Below are 24,238 nucleotides of genomic sequence, written 5' to 3'. Positions count from 1 at the left end.
TTTACTTACATATTTTATTAACATACTGTTTAATTATATATTTTATTAACATACTGTTTAATTATATATTTTATTAACATACTGTTTAATTATATATTTTATTAACAGAATGTTTAATTATATATTTTATTAACAGACTGTTTAATTATATATTTCTGAGAGTAGTAGTAGTGTGCAGTGTGAAATGAAAGTATAACCCTCTGACTCATAATCACAATAAAACAGTGACTTTATTCAGTGAAATATAGTCACACATCCAGCAGACCATCAGGAGCATACTGTATGTCCAATAATATCTTTATTTCAGCTCCTCAGATAATGTGGACGGACTACAATCCTACATAACACAGGCTGAGGGACAGTGACACACACACACACACACACACACACACACACACACACACACACACTGCAGAGGTTTATTTATTCCACTGATCAATAACAGAGTTGTGTGTAAAGTGATTGCGAAAAACTATAAACAATAATGGTGAGAACAAGTTACAGAGTTATTAAAGAACACATGAAGTTCAAAGTATTAAATAAAAACTGTCCAACAGATTGTCTTCAGTTTCCTGTTGAGAGAGAAAATACATCAGTTATTGATTGTTTATATTGATATATTATACACTGAACACACACTGTACACACATTGTAACACACTGTACACACACTATACACACACCAGTATAGAACTTGTGTATATGGGCTAACAGGGCTAAGCCCCCCCAGCCCCCCCCATCTTTTACAGTAAAGATGAAAAACTATTATTAAAAACCTTAGAACATATTGTTTTGAATTTTGGTAGAACCTAGAGCAGCAACAGCACCAAACAGTGACAGAAACAACCCAGGATATATGATTTATCCTGGGTTGTTTCCTGTGAATGGGCTAAATTTATTCAGGCCAAAGGCTGACCTTCGACCAATCACAGCGCAGTAGCTACAGTGCAGTGACCTTCGACCAATCACAGCGCAGTAGCTACAGTGCAGTGACCTTCGACCAATCACAGCGCAGTAGCTACAGTGCAGTGACCTTCGACCAATCACAGCGCAGTAGCTACAGTGCAGTGACCTTCGACCAATCACAGCGCAGTAGCTACAGTGCAGTGACCTTCGACCAATCACAGCGCAGCAGCTACAGTACAGTGACTTTCGACCAATCACAGCGCAGCAGCTACAGTACAGTGACCTTCGACCAATCACAGTGCAGTAGCTACAGTGCAGTGACCTTCGACCAATCACAGCGCAGTAGCTACAGTGCAGTGACCTTCAACCAATCACAGCACAGTAGCTACAGTGCAGTGACCTTCGACCAATCACAGCGCAGTAGCTACAGTGCAATGACCTTCGACCAATCACAGCGCAGTAGCTACAGTACAGTGAGGCTAGTTCGTAGTATGGCGGGCGTTAGCATGAACATTAACGAGGTGGATTATTTACTTTCTAATCAATTTGGAGGAATAAATGGAAATACAGAGATTGGGAACACATCATCCAAACGATGTTCAAATAATACAAAAGGACAAACGACAAAATCGTAATTTTGTGTTACGTGGTTTCAGCTAACGGACTGGCTAACAGCAAGTGTAGCTAGGAATTCACTTTTCTGTTTCCATGTTTGCTGTTTGGAGGAGACACGGCTTGGACCCAACAAGGAATTGTGGATTTAAAATATTTATCCGACAAAATTAGGAAACATAAATGCAGCACGAGCTACATTGGAAACAGCGTAAAGTTGTCATTGCTGGGGAAAGTGAACCTCCGTCCTCCACTCACTCAACAACCATCAACGCCCGGACTGCACCGACATCCTCCGTGAAACTGGACTACTTCGCCGTCCTCCACACAGAGGCTCTGGTCGTATGTTCATCTACAACTGTTCAACTCCTAACTCTATCCCATCCATCTGGTCCTGCTCACGCACCGCAACTTCCTCATTACGTCATCACAACAAACGACATGTGCACCTATCTAATCTCCGCCCCCTTCCTCGGTCCTCTCAAACTTTCACGAAGCAACGTCACCTGAAACTGGCTTTGCTCAACACCCGCTCACTTAACAATAAAAGTCTCATTCTGAATGAATTCATAAGTGACAATAACCTGGATTTCCTCTGTATCACTGAAACCTGGCACAAACCTCTGGACTACTTTTTGCTCAACCAGACCACACCCACCGGATACACTTACATTGGCAAACCCCGACCTGAGGGGCGGGGAGGTGGTGTAGCAGCAATCTACAGGGAGGACATCAAAACATCCACCATCTCTATCCCTGCTGCTCACTCCTTTGAACACCTCACGTTCAAACTCTCTGGTCCCACTCCTCTGGTCACTGCCATCATCTACCGCCCCCCCAAACCAAACCCCTCCTTTATCACCGACTTCTCTGACTTTCTAACTCAGTTATCTGCCATCTCACCTTCCGTTCTTCTTCTGGGAGATTTCAACATCCACATTGACAATGACTGCAAATCTGCCACTGAATTCCTGGAACTACTACACTGCTTCAACTTCACCCAACACGTCAACTTTCCCACCCACAGCCGTGGTCACATCCTGGATCTGGTCTGCTCCACTGGTCTCACCTTACTTCACCTCTCCAGCTTCAACCTCAACATCTCCGACCACCTGGCAATCATCACGGACATTGACATCCCCATTCCCACCATTAAGGATAAACGGACAATATCTTTCAGAAACCTCAAATCCATCTCCCCTTCAGCTCTTACTACCTCTCTTGCAAGTAAAATATCTTCCTACCCCCCCACCGCTGACTGACAACCCCTCTGACCTCACCAAGTTCTACAACGAAACACTCTCCTCCTGTCTCAATCAGCTGGCCCCCATCAAAACCAAAACCGTCTCATTCACCCACTCTGCCCCCTGGTACACTCCTGAACTGCACAAAATGAAAACACGCAAACGACAACTTGAAAGACTTTACAAGAAAACCGGTTTAACTGTTCATCTCCAAACTTTTACAGACTACCTCCTGCAGTACAAGGATGCCCTCAACACCACCCGGTCCACCTACTACTCTCACCTCATTCACGCTGGCTCCACCAACCCCAAGGCTCTGTTTTCTACAGTAAATAAACTCCTCAAGCCCAGCGACAATACCTCCAAGTCATTCAACACTGACAAATGCAACTCCTTTCTTTCATTCTTTCAATCAAAAATCGACACCATTTATAACAATCTGTCCTCCGCTCCTGCCCCCCACAGCCTGCAATCCCACTCCTTCATCTGCTCCCCCCCTTCGCCTCTCAGCCTCTGTCTCAGTTCTGCCCCGTGTCACCAGGGGAGCTGCCCAAAATCATGACAGGCATGAAAACCACTACATGTGTCCTGGATCCTATCCCATCTCACCTCATCAAGGACTCTTTACCAGCCATCTCCACACTCATCACAGAAATCATCAACTCCTCTCTCAAGTCCGGCTCAGTCCCCCGCTCACTCAAATTGGCTGCTGTCACCCCCCATCCTCAAAAAACCTGGACTCAACCCTGACATCATGTCTAACTTTCGGCCCATCTCCAATCTTCCTTTTCTGTCCAAAATACTGGAACGTATTGTCGCCACACAACTCAAAACCCACCTCTGCTCAAATGAACTGTTCGAACCATTTCAATCCGGTTTTCGCTCCCAACACAGCACCGAAACAGCCCTCCTGAAAGTCACCAACGACATCCTCCTCTCCGCTGACTCCGGCCACCTCACCATCCTTATCCTCCTGGACCTCACTGCAGCCTTTGACACCATCAACCATACCATTCTCCTCTCCCGTCTTGAGTCCTCTCTCAGCATCACTGGCACTGCACTTTCCTGGCTAAAATCTTACCTCACAGACCGACAACAATTCATCCATGTCAACAACTGCACCTCCTCCACTGCTCCCCTGTCCCAAGGCGTCCCCCAGGGTTCGGTGCTTGGTCCTCTCCTCTTCATACTCTACCTGCTCCCCATTGGCAACATCATTCGCCACCATGGTCTCCACTTCCACTGTTATGCCGATGACGTCCAGCTTTATATCTCCACCAAATCCATCACCCCGGCCACTCACTCGACTCTCTCCAACTGCCTCACCGACATCAAATCCTGGATGCATTCCAACTTTCTCAAACTCAACTGTGACAAATCAGACCTTATCATTATCGGCCCCAAATCCCTCACCAAAACCACAGACAGTTTCCACCTCACCATTGACAACTCCACCCTGTCTCCATCCCCCCCACAGTCGCAACCTCGGAGTCATCTTTGACACTAACCTCTCCTTTGAACATCACATAAACCTAATCACGAGAACTGCCTTCTTTCATCTCAAGAACATTGCCCGTCTTCGCCCATCACTCTCCTTCTCTGCTGCTGAAACCCTCATCCACGCCTTCATCACCTCCAGAATCGACTACTGCAACAGCATCCTCTATGGCACACCATCCAAAACTCTAAATAAGCTACAATACATCCAAAACTCCGCTGCACGTATGCTCACCCACACCCGCACCCGTGATCACATCACTCCCGTCCTCCAGACCCTCCACTGGCTCCCAGTTCCACAGCGCATTCAGTTCAAAATCCTCCTCCTTACACACAAAGCCCTCCATAACCAGGCTCCTTCCTACCTCACTGACCTGCTCCATCGCCACAATCCATCCCGCAGCCTCCGCTCATCTGAAGCAAACCTCCTGACTCCTCCACCCCCGGACCAAGCACCGAACCTGGGGCGACAGAGCGTTCTCTGTAGCTGCCCCCTCCCTCTGGAACTCTCTCCCCAAACCCATCCGTGACTGTACCGACCTTCCAATATTCAAATCACTGACAAAAACTCACCTTTTTAAAATTGCTTTTAATGTTTAGCTAAGTCTGATGTGTTTTTAATGTTTTACTATTCGATGTTATTTGGCTGCTTTTATGTTTATTCTATTTTTTATTTTATTTTTTTATGTAAAGTGTCTTTGAGTATTCAGAAAAGCGCTTATAAATAAAATGTATTATTATTGTTATTATTATTATCAGCTGTCAGCTTAATGAGAGTCACCGCATCGCTGTATTAAATTGTCTGGAGAATCTTTCATGCTTCATATCTGAACTGCTGACCGCAGATGACAATCAGCCACATCCTGATGCGGACACAGCTGCAACCCCTGCAACGCCGCAGGATGCAGCGGTCAGATAATGTGTCAGTAGCCGCACAGTGCTGTGACATAATGGTCAAAGGCTCGCTTTAAGAAAGCCAGGCACTTGGTGTCTTTGGAACTTATTGACCCTGAACTCTTTCCGCTGTTTAAGAACACTTTCCCGCAGAAGCACCGTGACATTGCATGTGAACATTACAGTTTTTTTCAATTGCAAACATCTTTTTGTCCAATCTATTGTCACATTTTAAAAACTCTGAACAGTTAGCCCCACATCGGTCTGTTCATACCATACAATTAACCCTTTAAGCGCCAAAGTCGCAAAATAGCGACACGACGCGGTACTGAATCAAACAGCTGTTTTCTCCGTATAGAGTGTTATATCTCGTTCATACTCCCCTCCACTAGTCAGCAGACATCCCGTACTTAGACCTTAGCTCAGAAATACGTCATGCTTTAATGCAAAATGTTCGAGGAAGTCCCGTCCAAACTGTTGGGTGAGAAATCGGAGATAGTGTGCCAGGGGCGCTATTTATGCTGAAGCGGTATTGCTGGATTTAGGAGTTATTGAGACGAAATAAACGACAATGGCAAGCAAAAAGTTGACGCTTAGGGAAGTGATGGGTCTCCTATTCACTGACTCTGATTCTGAACGGGAAAATCTACCTTTGGGAGATGACGGCCGGTCGTTTAGTGAGCGTGATAGTCACGGTGCGTCTTTGCATAGCAATGGCGCTGCCAGGCAAAGCGAGGAAAAGATACAAGCATAAACACACGACCCTTTGCCCAACATAGGTGGGAGTGGAAATGATACACGAACTCGTAGTATCAGTAGGAGAGCTAATGGATGTGGTAGAAGTAGCGGGGGTGGTGAGAATAGCACTGGGACCAGCGTTAGTGTTCACTCTTTCTACCGCGCCGGTCACGGGTTAGGGTTACACACAAAAACCCCAAAACAACTGCGAGAGAGAAACGCCGCAAATTCACTCCACAAAACGGAAGTGCGCCAGGCCACTAGGGGGACCCGACCTGAGGGATGGACCAGTCCTGTGGGACCAGACCCGAAAGACATGAAGAAGGAGAAGAAAGTTGGGTAAGTTTTGAGAGCAGAGTAAAAAGGTATGTTTTCCTTCATGTGAATTTGAAGCATTTCTCTCTTGCAGTTGTTTTGTGGGTTTGTAAGTTTTTGCTTCTGCTTCGTTTCTGTGATTGCAGCATTTTTCTGTTGCATTTGTTTTATGTCTTTGTGTGTTTTTGGTTTTGCATCATTCCTGTGTTTGCAGCATTTTGCCGTTTGCGGCGTGTTTGCCCTTGTCCGACACCGTAGAGGAGAGAGAGAGAGAGAGAGAGAGAGAGAGATTTGGCATCAGGTCATTCATTTGGGTATGCATCCCCACTGTTGCAATGTTGTTGCTGTAACTTGATGTGATGCTGTTGTTGCTGCTGTGTAACGTATTGATGAGTGTAATGCATTTGTTAGCCCCCCCACCCAAAATCACCACCAGCCGTCACTGGTATGGATCCTGTACATACAGCACACACACACACACACACACACACACACACACACACACACACCTGCTCTCAGTGAAGAATACACAACATCTGGATCAGCTGACTGACCTGAAACACAAACATAGTGAATTATATATATAGTGTGTGTGTGTGTGTGTGTGTGTGTGTGTGTGTGTGTGTGTGTGTTTTATGTACAGTGTGTGTGTGTGTTTGCGTGTGTGTGTGTGTGTGTGTGTGTGTGTGTTTGTGTCTGTTTTATGTACAGTGTGTGTGTGTGTGTGTGTGTTTGTGTGTGTTTGTGTCTGTTTTATGTACAGTGTGTGTGTGTGTGTGTGTGTGTGTGTGTGTGTGTTTGTGTGTGTTTTATGTCCAATGTGTGTGTGTATGTGTACAGTGTGTTGTCATGGTTACCAGTCCTGGTTCCAGCTGTCCTCTTAGACCTGATGATGATGTGACCATATGTGACCTCAGAAGGACCTGAGAGACAAACACGAACATAATCATAATCGGTTTGACTCACAAACCCCCTCCACCTCCTCAGGTACCTCCATTCAGACCCTGGCTGCTCCACCCTCCTCCACCACAGCCTGTCTCCCTCTTCTTTACCCAGACGACAGTAACACCCCCCCTCATCTGCCCTCACCCCCCCTCAACCCCCCTCCCCTTCCTCCCTCTCCCCACTCCACCCTCTCATACCCCTCCTCTCCTCCCCCTCTCATCAATCCCCACAGCTCCCTCCCTTGAGGACAGGGGAAGGATACTGCCCAGACCTGGGGATTGTCACACCCCCACCACCTCCACAACCAACCCGGTCATCAAAGGAAGCCAGGTGAGAGGGCAGCTCACCAGGACCCGGATAAACAAGACCAGAGGTCCAGATTACGTCAACCCGAGAGTCCTTAAGGTGTCTGCTGAGCAACTGGCAGGAGTGTTCCAGCGTCTGTTTGACCTCTCCCTGAGGTTGAAGAAGGTGCCAAAGATCTGAAAGACTTTCCTGCTTAGTTCCTGTTCCCAAAAAAGGAAGCTCTCAAAGACTTCAGGCCTGTAGCCTTAATGTCACATGTTATGAAGACCTTTGAGAGACTGGTTCTGCAGCACCTCAGAGAACTTATACCCACCTGAAGAAGTCACAGCCCACCGTGAGGATCATGTTCTTTGACTTTTCCAGTGCCTTCGACACCATCCAGCCTCTCCGGCTGGCAGAAAAGCTCTCTGTGATGCAGGTGGATCAGGACCTCATGACCTGAATCACAGACTACCTCACTGACAGACCACAGTATGTCAGACTGCACAGCTGCTTGTCAGACGTGGTGACGAGGAGCACTGGTACACCCCAAGGAACTGTACTATCACCGTTCCTGTTCACCCTCTACACCTCTGACTTCTGCTTCAACTCTGGAGCGTGCCCCCTACAGAAGTTCTCTGATGACTCCTCCATTGTCGGCTGTATCACAGATGATCGGGAGGAGGAGTACAGAGACCTGATTGAGAGCTTCATTGGATGGTGCGATAGGAACCACCTACAGCTCAACACAGGAAAAACCAAAGAGCTGGTGGTGGACTTCCGGCGGGGCAAGAGGAACCCCACCCCAGTTGAGATTAGGGGGGAGAAGGTAGAGATGGTGGACACCTACAAGTTCCTGGGGGTGACACCCAACAATAAACTGGACTGGACAGATCACACTGAGGCCCTCTACAGGAAAGGACAGAGCAGGCTGTTCTTTCTGAGGAGGCTCAGGTCATTCAACGTGTGCACTCAGCAACTACAGATGTTCTACCAGTCTGTAGTAGCCAGTGTCATCTTCTTTGCGGTGGTCTGTTGGGGGGAGGCATCGGGACTACGGGTGCCATTAAGCTGAGCAAGCTGGTGCGGAAGGCGAGCTCAGTGATGGGGATGGAGCTGGACAGTGTGGAGGCTGTGACTGAGAAGAGGATGAGAGGGAAGCTGAAAGCCATCATGGACAACCCCTCTCATCCTCTCTACACTGAGCTCAGGCAGCTCAGGAGCATCTTCAGCTACAGACTGACCCAGCCCCGAGCCTCAAAGCAGTTTGGAGGCTAATTTGTACCATCTGCCATCAGACTCCACAATGCCACAGCTCCCAGTATCGCAACCTGTGTGTGTGTGTGTCTGTGTGTGCGTGTGTGTTTGTGTGTGCGTGTGTGTGTGTGTGTGTGTGTGTGTACCTGCAGTGTATGTCCTCACTCCAGAGTAGACAGTATCAGGATCTGCAGAAAGTTTGTCTGGAAGATAAAAACACACATTCAGTGAATCAGTACACACACACACTCACTCACACACACACACTCTCTCACTCACACACACACACACACACACACACACACACACACTCACTCACACACACAAGCTTTCTCACTCACACACTCAGCCTACCTCCTCTCCTATTGGCTGCCTGTCTGATGGTGACATCAGCGTAGGTCACATCTTCTGGAGCAGGATTTCTTCCTGAGGAGGAGACGACAGTCAGATCTGCTGTGATTGTATTTTACTACAGAACTCATTCATATTTTCACTGTATGAACTTTATCTGGAGCTCATCCTCTCACTAAATCCCTTTTTGGATTTGTTGTTTTTCGGTCTGTGCTGAGGAAATCCTTTTGGACTGTTTTCTTTCTCTCAGTCATACTTTTGAAATCAACAATTATACAACATTGCAGATTAATTCATTTTACAATTTCCACTATGTAATCATTGGAGGTCAGGATGGTTTCAAAGAACCAGAAAGAATATCTGGAATATTCCCAAGAAAACACAGACAACCTTGCCACACCAGGGTAGAAAAACCAAATGAAGAGGAGGCTTTGTTGCCTTTATTACTTAATTTTAACATTGTTTAATTTACACTGTAGTATAGTTTAAATGTAAATGTGAAGAGTAACCAGAAAGCAAGTGTTTACCTGAAAGACAGAGAGACACAGAGAGACACACACAGAGAGAGAGAGAGATTTATGGGCGGCAAAATAGAAATCCAGACATTCCACCTCGCAGACACGGGTAGTGTGAACAATCTGTTAGAAATTTCTGTTTTAGAATAAAAACAATGGAATAAACTTTTGTACGTAGTCAATGTTTTTAATTCTATAAGGGTGAATCATTAGAATAATGATGATGTTGTTGTGTGTTTGTTTTATGGTGTATTATTAAGTTATTGATTAATCAATTATGTTTTCCGGGTGAAATATTCAGAGTTTTGTAAGATGTTGAATTATTTCGTTGCACCATGGCCAGCTCTGAACCAATATCGGGTCAATTCTCAGACCATCTGAGTACACAATGCTCTTCATGCTACGACGTTCCCAAATTAAAATACCATCAGAATTACAGGATGCGATAAACCCTCCACTTCCCAAAATCTTCAGATCTTCAAATTAAAATACCGGTAGAATTACTGGATACATTAAACAAACTAAACAATATGGATCCTTGTGATATGTCAAATGATGAATGGACCCAGACAAAATCTGACAATATAAACACATCTGAACCTATTTCAACAATGTGATGTGCTCTGTAGACGGTATGTTGCACCAAGCCTTCTCACAGGCAAGTTGTCATGATGCGATACAGAGAGAGATGACGGGCAAACATTTGTGTCATAATATCTCAGCTGTCATACAATGCGATGATGACAGAAATCTCTCTCTTGCTCCACGTTGTGCAATCAACGTGGACAGTTATGGCAGATGGAGAGCTAGAAGCGGTTGTACAGGTGGTCCATCACCCTCACTGCAGCTGTCAAAGAATTTCGGAAAAAATGCAAAACAGCAAAATCCTTTAAAGGAAGACTTTAAAAAAACTTTCAACAAATGTAGCCCATCTGCTCCCTCCTAACCTCACAGATAGGGAAATCTTTGTGTTCGGCAGAGAGATTCAAAATGGGGTGGGTTTTACTGATCAGATGGCTGTGACCTTTAGCAATGTCCCAGGCATAGGTGTAAAACCAATGGGGAGAAACTGTCCCTCAACAAGAGGTACATCATTGTTTCATATCTTTTACGCCAGAAAAGGAGCATAAAAACAAATTGGTGGTTTGTAAACAAAAAAGGGATTCTTAACTACTTTGGATATGGTGGTTTGGTTTGCACAAAAACAATGAACGGCACGAGATGGTGCACTCATGGTGTGGATTGTGCCAAAGAGTTTCTCCTACTCTTTAGGAGACCTTCGTACAAAAACGCTGTGTTTCTCACCCACAGTGCTAGAGGTTTTGACAACTACCTCCTTCTCAATGGTTGAACAGGGTTTAAAACCTTCTTTGGTAATGTAAGAGAGCAGACTCTTTTGTTTCAGGGAACCTGATTATGGTCAAAATTACAAAGACTTTCTGTCTTTTCTTACCATGCGATTAGCAGACATACCCGAGGCCCTAGGTTTAGATAAAATCAAGGGTTATTTTCCCCAAAGTTTCAACTTCCCAAACAACTAGAGCTACAATGAGGGACCAATCGGAGGAAAAAAACATTTTCAGACTCAGTACGAGACAGTATGTGCTAACACTTGATTTTCAGAAGGAGGCTCTACGCTATGGTCAAAACGATGTTGACATTCAGGAAAGGCTATATTAAAAGAGACGTGCATGGATCCTTTCACATGCCGTACTACTACTGAAGCATGCTTGAATTTTCCTGCCTCCTAAAACCCACGCCATACTTTCACCTGGTGATTACAGGCATCAATTAAGAAGGTATTCAAACGCTGGTATTCAGTGGCTAAGCGCACAGCTTAGGTATGCTTTCTGATGGGTACAATCTGAGAAGAGTTGCATGCGACCTTGTGAGGAGAAATTGCAAGGTAAGACAGATAAGCATACTTACTCTAACAATAAACTACTTTTAATTTAATGCCATAAACAAACCCTCTTAAGATATTGACAGTGCCTCATTTAAAGTAAAAAGAGTTTTATAGTAGTTTGTTGTGGGACAGCCTTCTTAGTCTCTGCTATGAGCTTTCCTGGCATGCAAATCTTATTCTCCAGATATTAGAAAACATGTTTGTTTGGTACAGACCCCAACAAATCTCACATCAGGATTTTAGTTTTTTCAGTTAAAATAAATATTTTGATGCAAAAAGAATCATTCCCAATAATTGTGAATCATATTGAAATATACATAAATAAATAATACTCACAATGTGAGTTTTTTCAAATTATTAAATTTTCTGATTCTTACAGCAAGTTACCAATCAAAATGTGTGTTTATTTTTACTCAGATTTTGGGATGGACTGATGGACGTAGTGTCCTGGACAAAATCCAAGCTCCCCTGGAGAATCTTCACTTCCCTCTATGCTGGTCTCATAATCCCTGGTTGACAGCCTCTTCACCATCTGCCTATCTCCAGTTGGTAGCAATAGAAGGTGTGCTGAGGAAGTTGTTGTTCCTTTGTGGAGAAATTACTGATTTAGAAGGTTAATGTAGAAACATTTAAGTGTTTCTTTAAATGAACTGAGATATATTCTCCCTTGAAATTAATAATGTACTGCATATTTTTTCTAAATTGAATTTCTGATGTATTGCTTTTTCTCTAGGTCAAAAGGAAGTACAGAAGCTGTGGCCAATTCTCATCTTTGCCACTGGAGCCAATACTGTTCCACCAACTGGTTTCTCTCTACAATCTTTAATTTAATTTCTTCACCAGCAGCATAACACAGGAACCCCTTCTAAAGCACCCATCGCACACCTGCATCAATTATTTGAAGTTACCACTGCATACATCTCACAGACTTGTAGGAAAACCTAGACTTACCATTGGGCAATACCCATGGTTTTGCCATAGCTTAATTTCTTCCTTGTCAGTATTCAATACTTGTGTACATCTGTGTACTACTACTTGTGTTTTCATTTTAATTGTATATGAAGGGGTAGTTAAAATTGATATGAAGTAACTAGGAAAAAATCTTGCATTCTATTTTGGAAATCATGCCACATGCTGGAGGGAGGGGTGTGGAGGGCCAGAGACAGTTTTTGCACTGACCTGCAAGTTATAACCCTATGTCTGTTAAGTCCTCTCCTTTAAAGCATGAAAAGGGCAAAACCAATGTTTTCCAGTCGATGATCATCTTCACTCTGGACGGTATGTTATGGACACCAGCAAAGTGACAAAACACTAGAGGCTCTGTTGTGCCTAAAGAAAAATTAAATCAGAGTAAATCATGTGTGGGAAAAATTTATCTAGTTCATGGTTGTGCATCAATAATTTAACACTAAAATAAACAATTATCAGTAGTGAGCTCTTTTGTTTTTGATGCTCAGTCCATTTTGCTCTAGACTTAAAAAAATGTGAATGCAGGAGTTATACCTGTAATCCAATGTTTTTACATGTACTTTTATTCAAAGAGTCTTCAAGTACTTCTTCCACCACATCAAGTCCATTTTAGGAAACTGACGACCAGCAGTGGAAGAACTTTTCAGATCCTGTACGCTCCTGTAACGCGTTACTGTAATCCGATTACTTTTTTCAAGTAACGAGTAAAGTAAGGGATTACAATTGCAAAAACCGTAATTAGATTACTGTTACTTTCCCGCAAGCAGGCTGCGTTACTGCGTTACTTAACCGTGATTTTGTTTTGTGAGACTGTCTCGTGAGTGACAATGACGTATGAGCGCTGCGACGTCATTGGTAAACACTGACACGTGTAGTGATCAACAAGAGACAACATGGAGCGCGGGAGAGAGCAGGACCATGCAGCGTTTAATGCTTGGAAGTACCGACATTACTGTACACTCTGCGTGGGTGCTATCCCCGAAAAGGAACGGACTGTGTGATAGGAGGTTTGAGAAGCTTCTGCGGATGCGATACAACCACTGTTTCATTCCGAAAGAAAACAAAAAAACATAGGGCCTTGTCAGGGTAGCCATTAAATAAGACTGGACTAACAGCCTAAATGTGGCATGCAACAGCATGTTCTGTTTTGGTAAACTCATTATTACTCCTCTCTGCACTTTACCAACTGTTAAAAGACATAAAGGTTAATAATTTGGAATACAGTCAGGAAAGACTTTGATTTTAATTATTTTATTGCAGTATTGTATTTACATCTATTCGAATGAAGGATTATACAACAAATATTTTTATTTTATATGTTGGATTATGCAGAAAGAAGGACTTGCTTTATTTCATTAAAATATGGTGGAATGTGCAGAAAATAGGTTTAAATGTTCACAATTTTCTTCAAGTCAGAGACTGTTGCATTTAATTTAATTTTTGCTTGATGCAATGTGCATAAAGTTAAAAGATTGAAACTAATAAACCAAGTTTTACAAAAGAGTGTTTCATTTGATTCAATTTTAGATGATGGAATATGCAGAAAGAATAGAATTAGGCTGAAAGGTCAATTGCTTTATAGCGTATTCAGGTGGTGCATCATGTTTTTGAAAAGTAAGTTAGTAAAGTAACTAGTAAAGTAACTAATTACTTTTGAAAATAAGTAATCAGTAAAGTAACTGAATTACTTTCTTGGAGAAGTAATCAGTAACTAATTACTATTTCCAAGTAACTTGACCAACACTGAATACCACACTGCGACAATAGTGTGTAACACTTTATCATAAGGTACAAACCATATACATAAATAATGCTTAACTAATGCATGACTCATGATGATTTATTGCATTAATTAATATAGGATGTATCATGATTTCCTGTCGCCCACCATTAAAAAAATGATCAAGTTACTATGACTTTTGGTGATTAGTTAACACTGAATAGATCATCAGATAAGATATGTTGATGAATGATTTAATTGATATGTGACCAAAGTAGCAGACATTTTATTTCAGAGCCATGTATTTGCTCAGCCTCTCTGATAAAAAATGGCTTAATATTTCTATGAAAATGAAAACCCAATGGCATTTTTGACACCTTTCCAACATAATGGACAAATTAGAGGAGAATGATCAGACAATCATAATTAAACAATGTAACAATCACTATTTTGTAAAGATGCCAGAAAAATTCCAGTTGATCTGAGGTTAAGAAAATGCAAATATTATATAGTGGTCGGGCATGTCATGGAGGGTGGAGATGGAGGCAACAGGACATAATTGTTCTCAGACCTGGTTCTTTGTCTAATTTTATGATTAAGTAGTCAGACATCCATACGAGGACTATAATGTATTCAATTGATAACAATAATGGTACAGAAGAACTGATAAACTATACATTTGGTGTCTGTCTCTGTGTTTTGCTTTCCCCACATGTTCTGAAAGCCGCTGGTGGGCGTGGTCGCTGCAGCTCCTGCTGACACACCTGTGGTTCATCACACCAACCAGCACACCGGGTCCTCATCTACAATCAACCCACCCTTTATAAACCAGGCCGACCTTCCATTCCCCACCGGATCGTTGAATCATTTAGTATAAGAACAAGCCAGCCAACCAGAACTTTCTCGACTCTGAAATATCTCTTACTAACTTGTTGTTTTTTTCCCTGTCACGTCTCAGACCATCTCACCCTGATCCTGAACCCAGTTCCACCTGCAAGCACCACAACACCCAGTCCGGAACCCATTCCCACTCTCTGTCACATCTGAATCTCAGCCATTTAAACCACTTTGTTTGTGCCTTTCAAACAAATCTCTTTATTTGAAACTTCACTCTAGTCTGCGTCTGAGTCCTGGTCACCATCCCTGACACTTTGGTCTTTTAACTAATTTAGTTTTCTTGTAAGTAATGAATGATGCACTGAGAAAAAGGCCTACTGTGTATATTTTTAAGTATTCTTACTTCCTTTAAAATCAAGAAGAATCAAGTCATCCTGCTTTTTAAAGTCAGGTAAGGATAAACTGAGCAAATCTTACACTTCTTTGTTTAAGAGTGACTCACTCCACGTGTGTGTGTGTGTGTGACTGACTGACTGACTGACTGACTACAATTTCCCCAATAGGTGATTAATAAAGTACATATCATCTTCCTGCTAAATTAGGAACTTCTTGTGTCAAACCAAATAAACTATTGTTATGTAGAAAGTCACTGTTTTGTGACTACTTTCTCCAGAATCTTAGAGAGGAAGGGGAGGTTAGAAATCGGTATATAGTTGGCTAAAACCCCTAGGTCAAGAGTGGGCTTTTTAAGAAGGGGTTCTGTACTGCTGTCAGTACTCTGCTATAGGGAAGTATGATGTGAGTTTTCCTCTGTTTGCATAACATTAAATGAACATACAGTGTTCTGTCTCTACACATTCAGGTTTTTAATCTTTGGGTTCCTCGTCAGTCAGTCAGATATTTAAGCTGGATGTTGGTTACGTGAACAATCCCTTTTTGTTGTTGCATTAGCATTAGCTCTGCATTAGCATTAGCTCTGTCTAGTTATTAATAAGTTATACCCACGATCAGTGCAACAGGTATCGTTTTATAAAATGTTAATCCAGTTAAATATCTGTTGAGATAAAGCAGTCTTTACTTTAGGAAGAGCCCCATTAGTAGTTTGAGACACACAGCTGGAATATACAAACCATCTCTCTACACATTTATTGATAAGTTGTATTAATTATTGAAGATAAAACTTTCTGCCACTGTCACTACAGTTCACCTTCATACAGGTGGTTACTATGGTAACAGCTGAAAAACCCCCCAACAGAACGTTCAGCAAATGATCTATCAGAACATATATATGAATATAGAACATAGCTCTAGTTTCTACACTGTTTAATGATTATAGATTATTGATTGAATATAGAACATAGCTCTAGAGTTTATACACTGTTTAATTAGAAATACTATACATTATAAAGAATGTAAATATTGAAATATAAAATATCAAAATGAGCTGCAATAATAAATAAACTTAATTATATTTATGCATCCTGACGGAAGAATTCTTCATTTCTGTTCTGACTCTGACCCTGTTCACTCTGCAGGTTGTAGTCCACTACAGACCTGCTGACTGGATCAGAACCAGTCTGGTTCCAGTCTGTTCATATCAGGTGAGTCTGACAGCTTTCATACCTGATTGATTCCTGCAGGGCCACACAACTCCAACCAGAACCAGAACCAAAACCAGAACCAGAGAACCCACAGCTGCTCCAACTGGGAGGAGGAGAGAGGAGGGAGGGGAGGAGTCTGCAGGAGGAGGAGGAGGAGGAGGAGGAGGAGGAGAGGAGGCTACAGGAGGAGGAGGTAGAAGAGTAGTTAAAGCAGGAGGACCTGTAGGAGAAAAGAGTAGAACCTGGTTCAGTTCAGTCATCAGTTTATTATCAGGTCAGCAGGTTAGTTCATATCTTTAAACAGGAAGTGATGTCAGTGTCCTGACCTCTGACCCTCAGCCAGCTCCGAGGAGACTCAACAGTCCGTTCAATAAAACACCAGTAGAGACCTTCATCAGACTGTTGGACCTTACTGATGGTAAACTGTCCTTCAGGTCCAGATCCAATGTGGACTCCATTCTTGAAGAAAAAGGCTTCGAGTGTGGAGACACCTCTCTTTCTACAGCGCAGAGTGACATCACTTCCTGTCATCACAGGAAGAGCAGGAAGCTCCAGAATAACCCCTGAAGAAGAAACAACGCCAGAGTTAGACCATCAAACCAGAGCCATATACAGACAGAGTTAGACCATCAAACCAGAGCCATATACAGACAGAGTTAGTGAACAGAAGAACAACTTGCCTCTATAATCAGTTACAGTGATGTTGATCTGGTTGCTCTTCTGTCCAGAACTGGTTCCACACCAGTAAACTCCAGTGTCTGACTGGGAGAGATACGATATGTTGTAACAGGAACCATCAAACCTCCCAAAGTCCTCATTGTGTCCTCCTGCTGTCCTCTTCACCGTCCATCCATCAGCTGTCTGTCCATCTCCAACACATTTCAGACAGACTGACTCTTCTCTAAAGAACTGAGGACGGTTGGGACTGACCTCCAGAGAGACTGGAGGACAGACAGACAGAGAGAGAGACAGTCAGTTAGACAGACAGACAGAGAGACTAAATGTATTTTATTATTATTATTATTATTATTATTATGATTTAATGTCAGTGATTGTTTCACTTCCATCAGCTCACCTGCAGAAACAGTCAGTGCAGACAGCAGCAGCACAGACACACCTGCAACAGGAGGACAGGGTCACTGAAGGTCACTGAAGGTCAGACTGAAGGTCAGACTGAAGGTGATGGTTCCTTTATTTCATTTGACTTTACTCTTCACATTCTGGGGTTTAAATCCACCTTAAAAACACTGTTAGGGAAAGTGAAGCTGGCTCTCTTTGGCCATCTCCAGTCCACACTAACGGTCTGGGTGGGTCCTTATATGGAGAACTCATCAGGAGAACCAAAGAACAGAGAGAGTGGAGGCCAAGATACTGAGATAATCAACCTGACTTACACAGGCTCTAAAAGCCCGTTGGTAACTGACACACTGATCTATAACTGTAGAGTTACAATCTATATTATATCCTATATAATGCTAGCACAGCTGAGGGGCAGGAAGGAAGAGCCTTGGACCAACAGAGGAGATCACAGAGATGGTCGAGGACACTGAAGACAACACGTTTTATTCATGGACTAAATAGTTGGTTGTCACAGAAACACGTAGCTCGGGAGTGTGTCGTAGCATAAAGCTAATGCTAGTAAGTTCACCACAGGCCTGGGCTCAACCTGCAGTACCCCGACACAACCGGCAGGGAAACCACTGACGTCCACAGTTTGATGAGAGAAAAGATCATTTCCTGGTCAAAGGAAGGAAACTGCTGACTCATGGTTTTCTGTGGAAGTCAAACTAAAAGTGATCAGAAGTGATCTTCAGTCCGTTCTCTAAGTGAGGCTCCAGATGAGATTTCATTAGAACATGTAGTTCTGTGTGAGAGGACTGGAGACTACAACGTGTACTGTAACTGTAATATATGTGCTTTTATTGTGTGATGGGTTCAAGTCCTGTTTGAGTCCCGCTCTAAAGCTGAAATATCAGCAGCAATAATCAACAGCAGTTGGAGGGAAACCTGACTGGAACTGGTGTCTGCAGTATTCAGCAGGCTTCATCAGCTTTAGGGAAACTCAGTGTGGACATTAATAACCATGGAAATATCACAGTTAGAGAAGCAGTGACACATGAAACTCAGATAAGATCACAATCTATCTGTTGTTTCAGCAGCTGAGCTTTCCTGTGTGAAAGGACACTTCAATGCAGTGCTGCTGAAAACACCTCTGATCACATGTACAGGCCCCAAAACAACCAGCAGTCTTTGTCATTTCACACTCACAATCTACTTTGAACCGTCTGTTACCACTGACAGTCAATGTGTGCATTACAATGTTAGCACACACTGCACTACACAGCTGATGCTAGCAGGAGTCTGTTGTAGAGCTGCACACAATCAACCAACTCATCCTTTACAAGGACTCTTTGAGTTGGTTGGTTGTATATAGTAGGTGTTAAAGGGGTGAACTGCCATTAGGTTAGGGAGTGAGGGTTAGGAACTGTCTTTTGTTTTACTCTTATGTTCATTTAGGAATTAGTCAGCATTTATTTTGAAGGGGTTGTTTGTTGCACTTTTGGTTCACGAGTGTAAATAAATCACTTCACTTGTTTGTTGAAAACGTGTTTGTGTTAGGTTTGGGGACTGGGAAGGGAAAGTTATTGATTATTTATATAATTAATTGTTGTTATTTTTCTAACTTTTATGTTGCACTCCCACCCCCTAGACAGGGGCTCTACACTGTAACCTACTACCTCCAGGATTGGGAAATTACTATCATTATTATAGTTACTATTATTATTGTCCTTACAAATAAAATTGAAGTGAATTAAATTTCTCCTGTACTAGCTTCTCTGCACTGGCTCCCTGTAAAATTTAGAATATAATTCTATGATCACGCCGGCGTGATCAGATCGCATGACGTCTTCTAAGCGCTGTAGAAAAGAAACTATGTCACCTGGAGCGCTGCCGTCAACTTTCCTCGAAAGTGCGGACTTGAAACTCTCTCCTAGTTATTATTTGACTTTGATACACTACGTAAAACCGGATATATTTTAATTTGGTAGTAAACAAAAAATTATCTGAGCGTAAAAGGGGGCGGGATGGGAGGGGCAGGCGTTACATTTCTTTCCATATCTTCGTCAATTTTTGTGATTTGACAAAACGGGAAAAAGTGGTCGAATCTGTTGATACTCTACCTGAGTGATAAAAAAAAACCAGAGACATCTGACGTCAATCCGGGGTAAAGTAAAGTATTACTTTATTTAAATTTTACATTTATTTGTTCATATTTGCAACCTATGTTTACTTTTTCAAGTTCCAAAACAGTTCATTGAGCATGTTTGTGTTTTTTATTGTAATAAATTGTAGGACCTTGTCCTCGTCTTCCTCTACAAGAGACGCTTTATCTGTCTCTTAATTCAACAATCATCATATTATTTTGATTTTGTTCCACCAGGAGAGTTTTCAAGGCCTCCTCTTTCCCTTTGACCTTTTTGACCCAGGAGGGGAGGTGAGACTGTGGCGCCGACAGTCTCCTGCACAGAGAGCCTGGTTCTTTTCAGATTCTCAGATGGGATCTCTAAGGTGTCAATATGTTTTATCCTCTTTAACAGAACACTGACTTCTCCACAGATCAGAACGACACCCTACACCTAAAGTGGATCGTGTGTGATAACATAAATGCCTTTTTGATTGTAAATCAGGGTTAGATATCCCTGAAATGTGTTTACATCTCTTTTAGTCTGACAGGTCCACCTCCAGAGAGAAACTCCTCTGGAATCCACATCTGGCATTCTGACACCCCTTCCTCTAAAGTGTAAATTACGATGTTTTCTTCTTGATAGTGGACATTCCAATCTAGGAAGCAGTAACAGCAGTTGCACAGATATAGATTTAGTTCTGTTGGAGTATTATGGTAAAATTTCATCTCCTCCTAATTAACAGATTGCCATCCAGCATGAGAAGGACGCAAATGTAATGTTTGTCTGATGTTTCTGTCATCAGATTGGACCAAGTTACAAAATCATGTGTAAAATGTCTGAATGTTTGATGGAGCCACAGCGCCACCTTTTGGTAAGGTTCTGGTATAGCGTAAGGTACTTTCAAAACAAACTTTGTTTGATAACTGTATAGTAATACAATAAGTAAATGCCTGACACATATTTGTTATAACAAGGATTAAGCTAGCACTATACGAAATATGTACAGTCCATCAGTGCTGTTTTATGTGCGTGTTTAATGATTAATGATTTAATGACTTTAATCAGTTCCGCTTTTCCTTTACATTAAGTAATTTCGGTTATGTGATGTTAAAACATGTGAACTATGTATTAAGTCATGGTGGGTTCTGTGAACGGTGAATTATGATCTCGAAACTTTAAAACACGATAGGAGTAAGTTGATAAAGTTACGTATATCAAATTATCACCAGAGGAAGTGACGCGCGCGGTCAGCTCCTCTCGTCCAGTTCCGCCTCCAGAATAAAAGCTATAAGAGATAGACTCCGGTCACTCTTCACTCTTCTCTTCTCTCTCGCTTTTCTTCTCTCTCGTATCAACTCGTTATTTATTCTCGCTTTTTCTTTAATTTCCGTTTTATTTTACTTCGTTTGCGACACGTGTTAATTTTTCCTCAAGTAATAACTTGCTGTGCTGAAGTACTTTCCTAAGTGCTTTTATTTTGAAAGCTCAAGACACAAACGAATTTCTTCTTTTATATTTTTGTAGTCTTATCGTCAAGTATTGTCGCCTTTTCACAGAAAGTGAATTTAATCAAATTCTTGGACTTTCTTGGAGAATTCGCCAGCCCAGCGTTTCCTCCTCCAGTTATTTTTAAACAAGAAGCTGAATGAGTTTACAATCAAAGCTGAAGACCAACCACTCTAAGACATTTATCATCAGCCAGAACGACGTCGCAGTAGTTGACTGCTCAAGAAGACGTATAAACGTTTCCAGCCGAATAAAGACATTATTCTCCAGCCACCGTGCCCCAACGCTCACTAGCGCACACGCCGCGCTGGGCCTTTTGGAGAGATTGCCACTGGAACCAGGGACGAGAAGCAACTTCCCTCATCCTATTGGACCAGTGACGCATATTGTCCACATATTCTGTTACTTGTTGTCATTAAATACTAATAATAATGAAAAAGTAGTGTATCCCCTACATTAATATTATGGTGCCCCGTGTGAGGCCACCTAAAACCACGGTTTCCTGCATTAAATCGATGTGTACAGACAAAACATTGGTTGTATTAATCAGCTGCTTAATACTGTTCGACTGTCCACAGAGTGATTAGTGCGATACTTGATTGAATATTCTTGACTGCATATACCTTAAATTGTGTCTAAGCATAAAACTCCGCTGAGCTGTGCTCGCGCTGCATAATGTGCCCGGATGTTGAGTAATCAGATCCGTGAATGATAATGATAAAAATCTGTTGAATCACTTGTAACGTTAGGCCTACACAGATTCTGTGTTGAACCAGAATTTGTGAGTTATGTACATGCAGAAGTGTCGCTGAACACTCCTACATTTAATCAAATCTCTTTTGCTGCGATATTCCAGGACTGAGATATTGAAAAAAATAAATAAAAATAAAATAAAATAAATAAATAATAATAATAATATCAGCTGCGATATTCCAGTGATATGATAACTGCTCAAACCCTTGTGAGTTATGTGCATGCAGAAGTGTCACTATACACTTCAAAATTTAATCGATTTTGACAAATCTCCTTTGCTGCGACGTTCCAGAACTGAGATATTGTTTTGAGTTAAAATTAATATCAGCTGCGATATTCCAGTGATATAATAATTTTCTCAAACCCTCGCGCGTCCTGATTTAGCCTAGCTAACTAAAAAGGGATACAACTGTGAAAACAGCCAGAGGTTTAAAAATACTCCTTGTAGTATTAAAATAGGTTGCTGTAATAACAGACAGCTGTTCAAAGACAAATTTAGGCTGCGTGAGGACTAAAAACCCTCTGTCAGTGCAAATTGTGAAATCCCAAGTAAATGAGTGCAATGCTTGTTGCTGGTTGAAAGTTTTCTGAAATATTGAAAAACTGATTGTATGAAGAAAGTTCTTGTGGCGGCCGCGCCCAAGAGCTACTGTTGTGGTGAAAAGTGAAATTTTACTGCTACAACATTTACAGGCTTATAAGTCTCCCCTTCAGTAGTCAAATCACCACTGAGCCAAAACTCCTCAAAAAGTTGGGGTATATCAGTGGGTGGAGCTAATAAATTGTCCCGCCATTTGACTTCCTCTGTTGTTGCTCAACTTGGTTAAGGATTTGTGATAGGCGCCCCCTGTTGCTAAATTTTGGGTAAAACACCCAATTTGAAAACAGTGCCTCTGCTGGTCAATTGTGGTAAAACACCCAATTAGAAAGAGTGCCCTCTGCTGTTCGACTATTAAAATTGAATTTGTAACATCACCCCTAGTGGCTGGCTGTGTTAACAACAGATACATTGAGATAATACTGTTGATTGACTTGGTTAATTGAATTTGAGAATTCAGGTTTAATAGGCTGAAATCCTGCACATTGATTGGTTAATTTGTAACATTAAAAGCCTGTGATACTGCAAAACCTGCTATTGTATACTGATGCGTCTCATTATACAGGTTAATCAAACAATTAAGTTGTAAATTACACATTCGATAAAACATTCCTTTGATTAATCCAAATTTAATTGAAAATATTAATTCCTTATAATATTATTCGGAATTCGATTTTGATGTATGCTACAGGCATGCAAGTCAAACAATTAAGCTGTTAACCACTATTCAAGTGAACTTTACCGTTATATCAAATACTTTAGCTTTTGTGTTAAAACACTAGCTTTCAGGTTCTTTGAAATCCAAACGCCTGTTTTGAACTAAGTATCACGCATCAAATTAATTGACCAAGCAAATTCTACTTCTAATTGAAAATAATTAAAAATTAAAGTTCAAATAAGATAGACAAAATAAAACAAAGTGCATACAATTAAATTTAAAACTTTTTATTTTAATTGTTAATTTCTTTTGTTTGTTGTTGAGAACCCTAAACTAAAACAATGGCATCTGAGGCTTCTGTAGCTGCAAGTGCAGAGGATCTCTTAAATGATGCAGAAGCAGCAATAGCGGACCTAACCGCAGACCAGCTACCAAATTATGCAGACATAGTCCAAAAGACCGATTCCAGTGAACTACCTGGGATGATGTCTGCATTAGTATGCCAGACTCTAACTGAAACTCTGAAAGGAAAAGACAGAGAGAAAATGGTAGGAAGCATGCTTATTGTGATGTATGAACTGAACAAACGCAGCAACCAATTGCTAGAGAAAGCTTTAGCTGAAATAGGAACCCGAAAAACAAAATATAAATCCCTAAAGAAGCAGCATGAGGAGACAAAGAAATCCTTAACTGAAACACAACAGTCCCTAAATAAGGCACAAAGTCGCATAAGCCAGGTTGAATCTCAACTTAGAGCACAAGAGGACGAACAAGCTAAACTAGAGGACGAAAACTCAGAGCTAAAACAAGTCCTTCAAGCCCAAGGGGGGGAGTTAGACAAAACAGAATATCGACTCAAAGAAGTAACCCGATATTCTGACAGCACTAACCGTGACCTCGAAAAAGCAACTGAACGAAATGATGACCTAGAGTCCAAGCTCGAA

At 41.9% G+C, this 24,238-nt stretch overlaps 1 protein-coding gene across 2 annotated transcripts in view; it reads right to left on the bottom strand.

Moving 5' to 3' along the window:
* Positions 1–279: 279 nt before the first annotated feature.
* The window catches only part of LOC127359017 (uncharacterized), a 71,650-nt gene continuing 47,691 nt past the window's right edge, over positions 280–24,238 (bottom strand). Inside the window, exons 4-10 of one of the 2 annotated variants that reach the window (XM_051392643.1) lie at positions 16,918–17,154; positions 16,614–16,811; positions 9,047–9,118; positions 8,839–8,895; positions 7,063–7,128; positions 6,715–6,759; positions 280–572 (exon numbers count right to left, since the gene is read on the bottom strand). In XM_051392643.1, coding sequence (XP_051248603.1) covers positions 565–572; positions 6,715–6,759; positions 7,063–7,128; positions 8,839–8,895; positions 9,047–9,118; positions 16,614–16,811; positions 16,918–17,154 — 683 coding nt within the window. In that variant the 3' untranslated portion in view covers positions 280–564. The remainder of the gene's footprint in view (positions 573–6,714; positions 6,760–7,062; positions 7,129–8,838; positions 8,896–9,046; positions 9,119–16,613; positions 16,812–16,917; positions 17,155–24,238) is intronic. The other variant, XM_051392644.1, reaches the window with a different exon arrangement.

The sequence above is a fragment of the Dicentrarchus labrax genome, unplaced genomic scaffold (assembly GCF_905237075.1).
Source record: "Dicentrarchus labrax unplaced genomic scaffold, dlabrax2021, whole genome shotgun sequence".
Lineage (NCBI taxonomy): Eukaryota > Metazoa > Chordata > Actinopteri > Moronidae > Dicentrarchus > Dicentrarchus labrax.
This window is presented reverse-complemented; position numbering and strand designations above follow the sequence as displayed.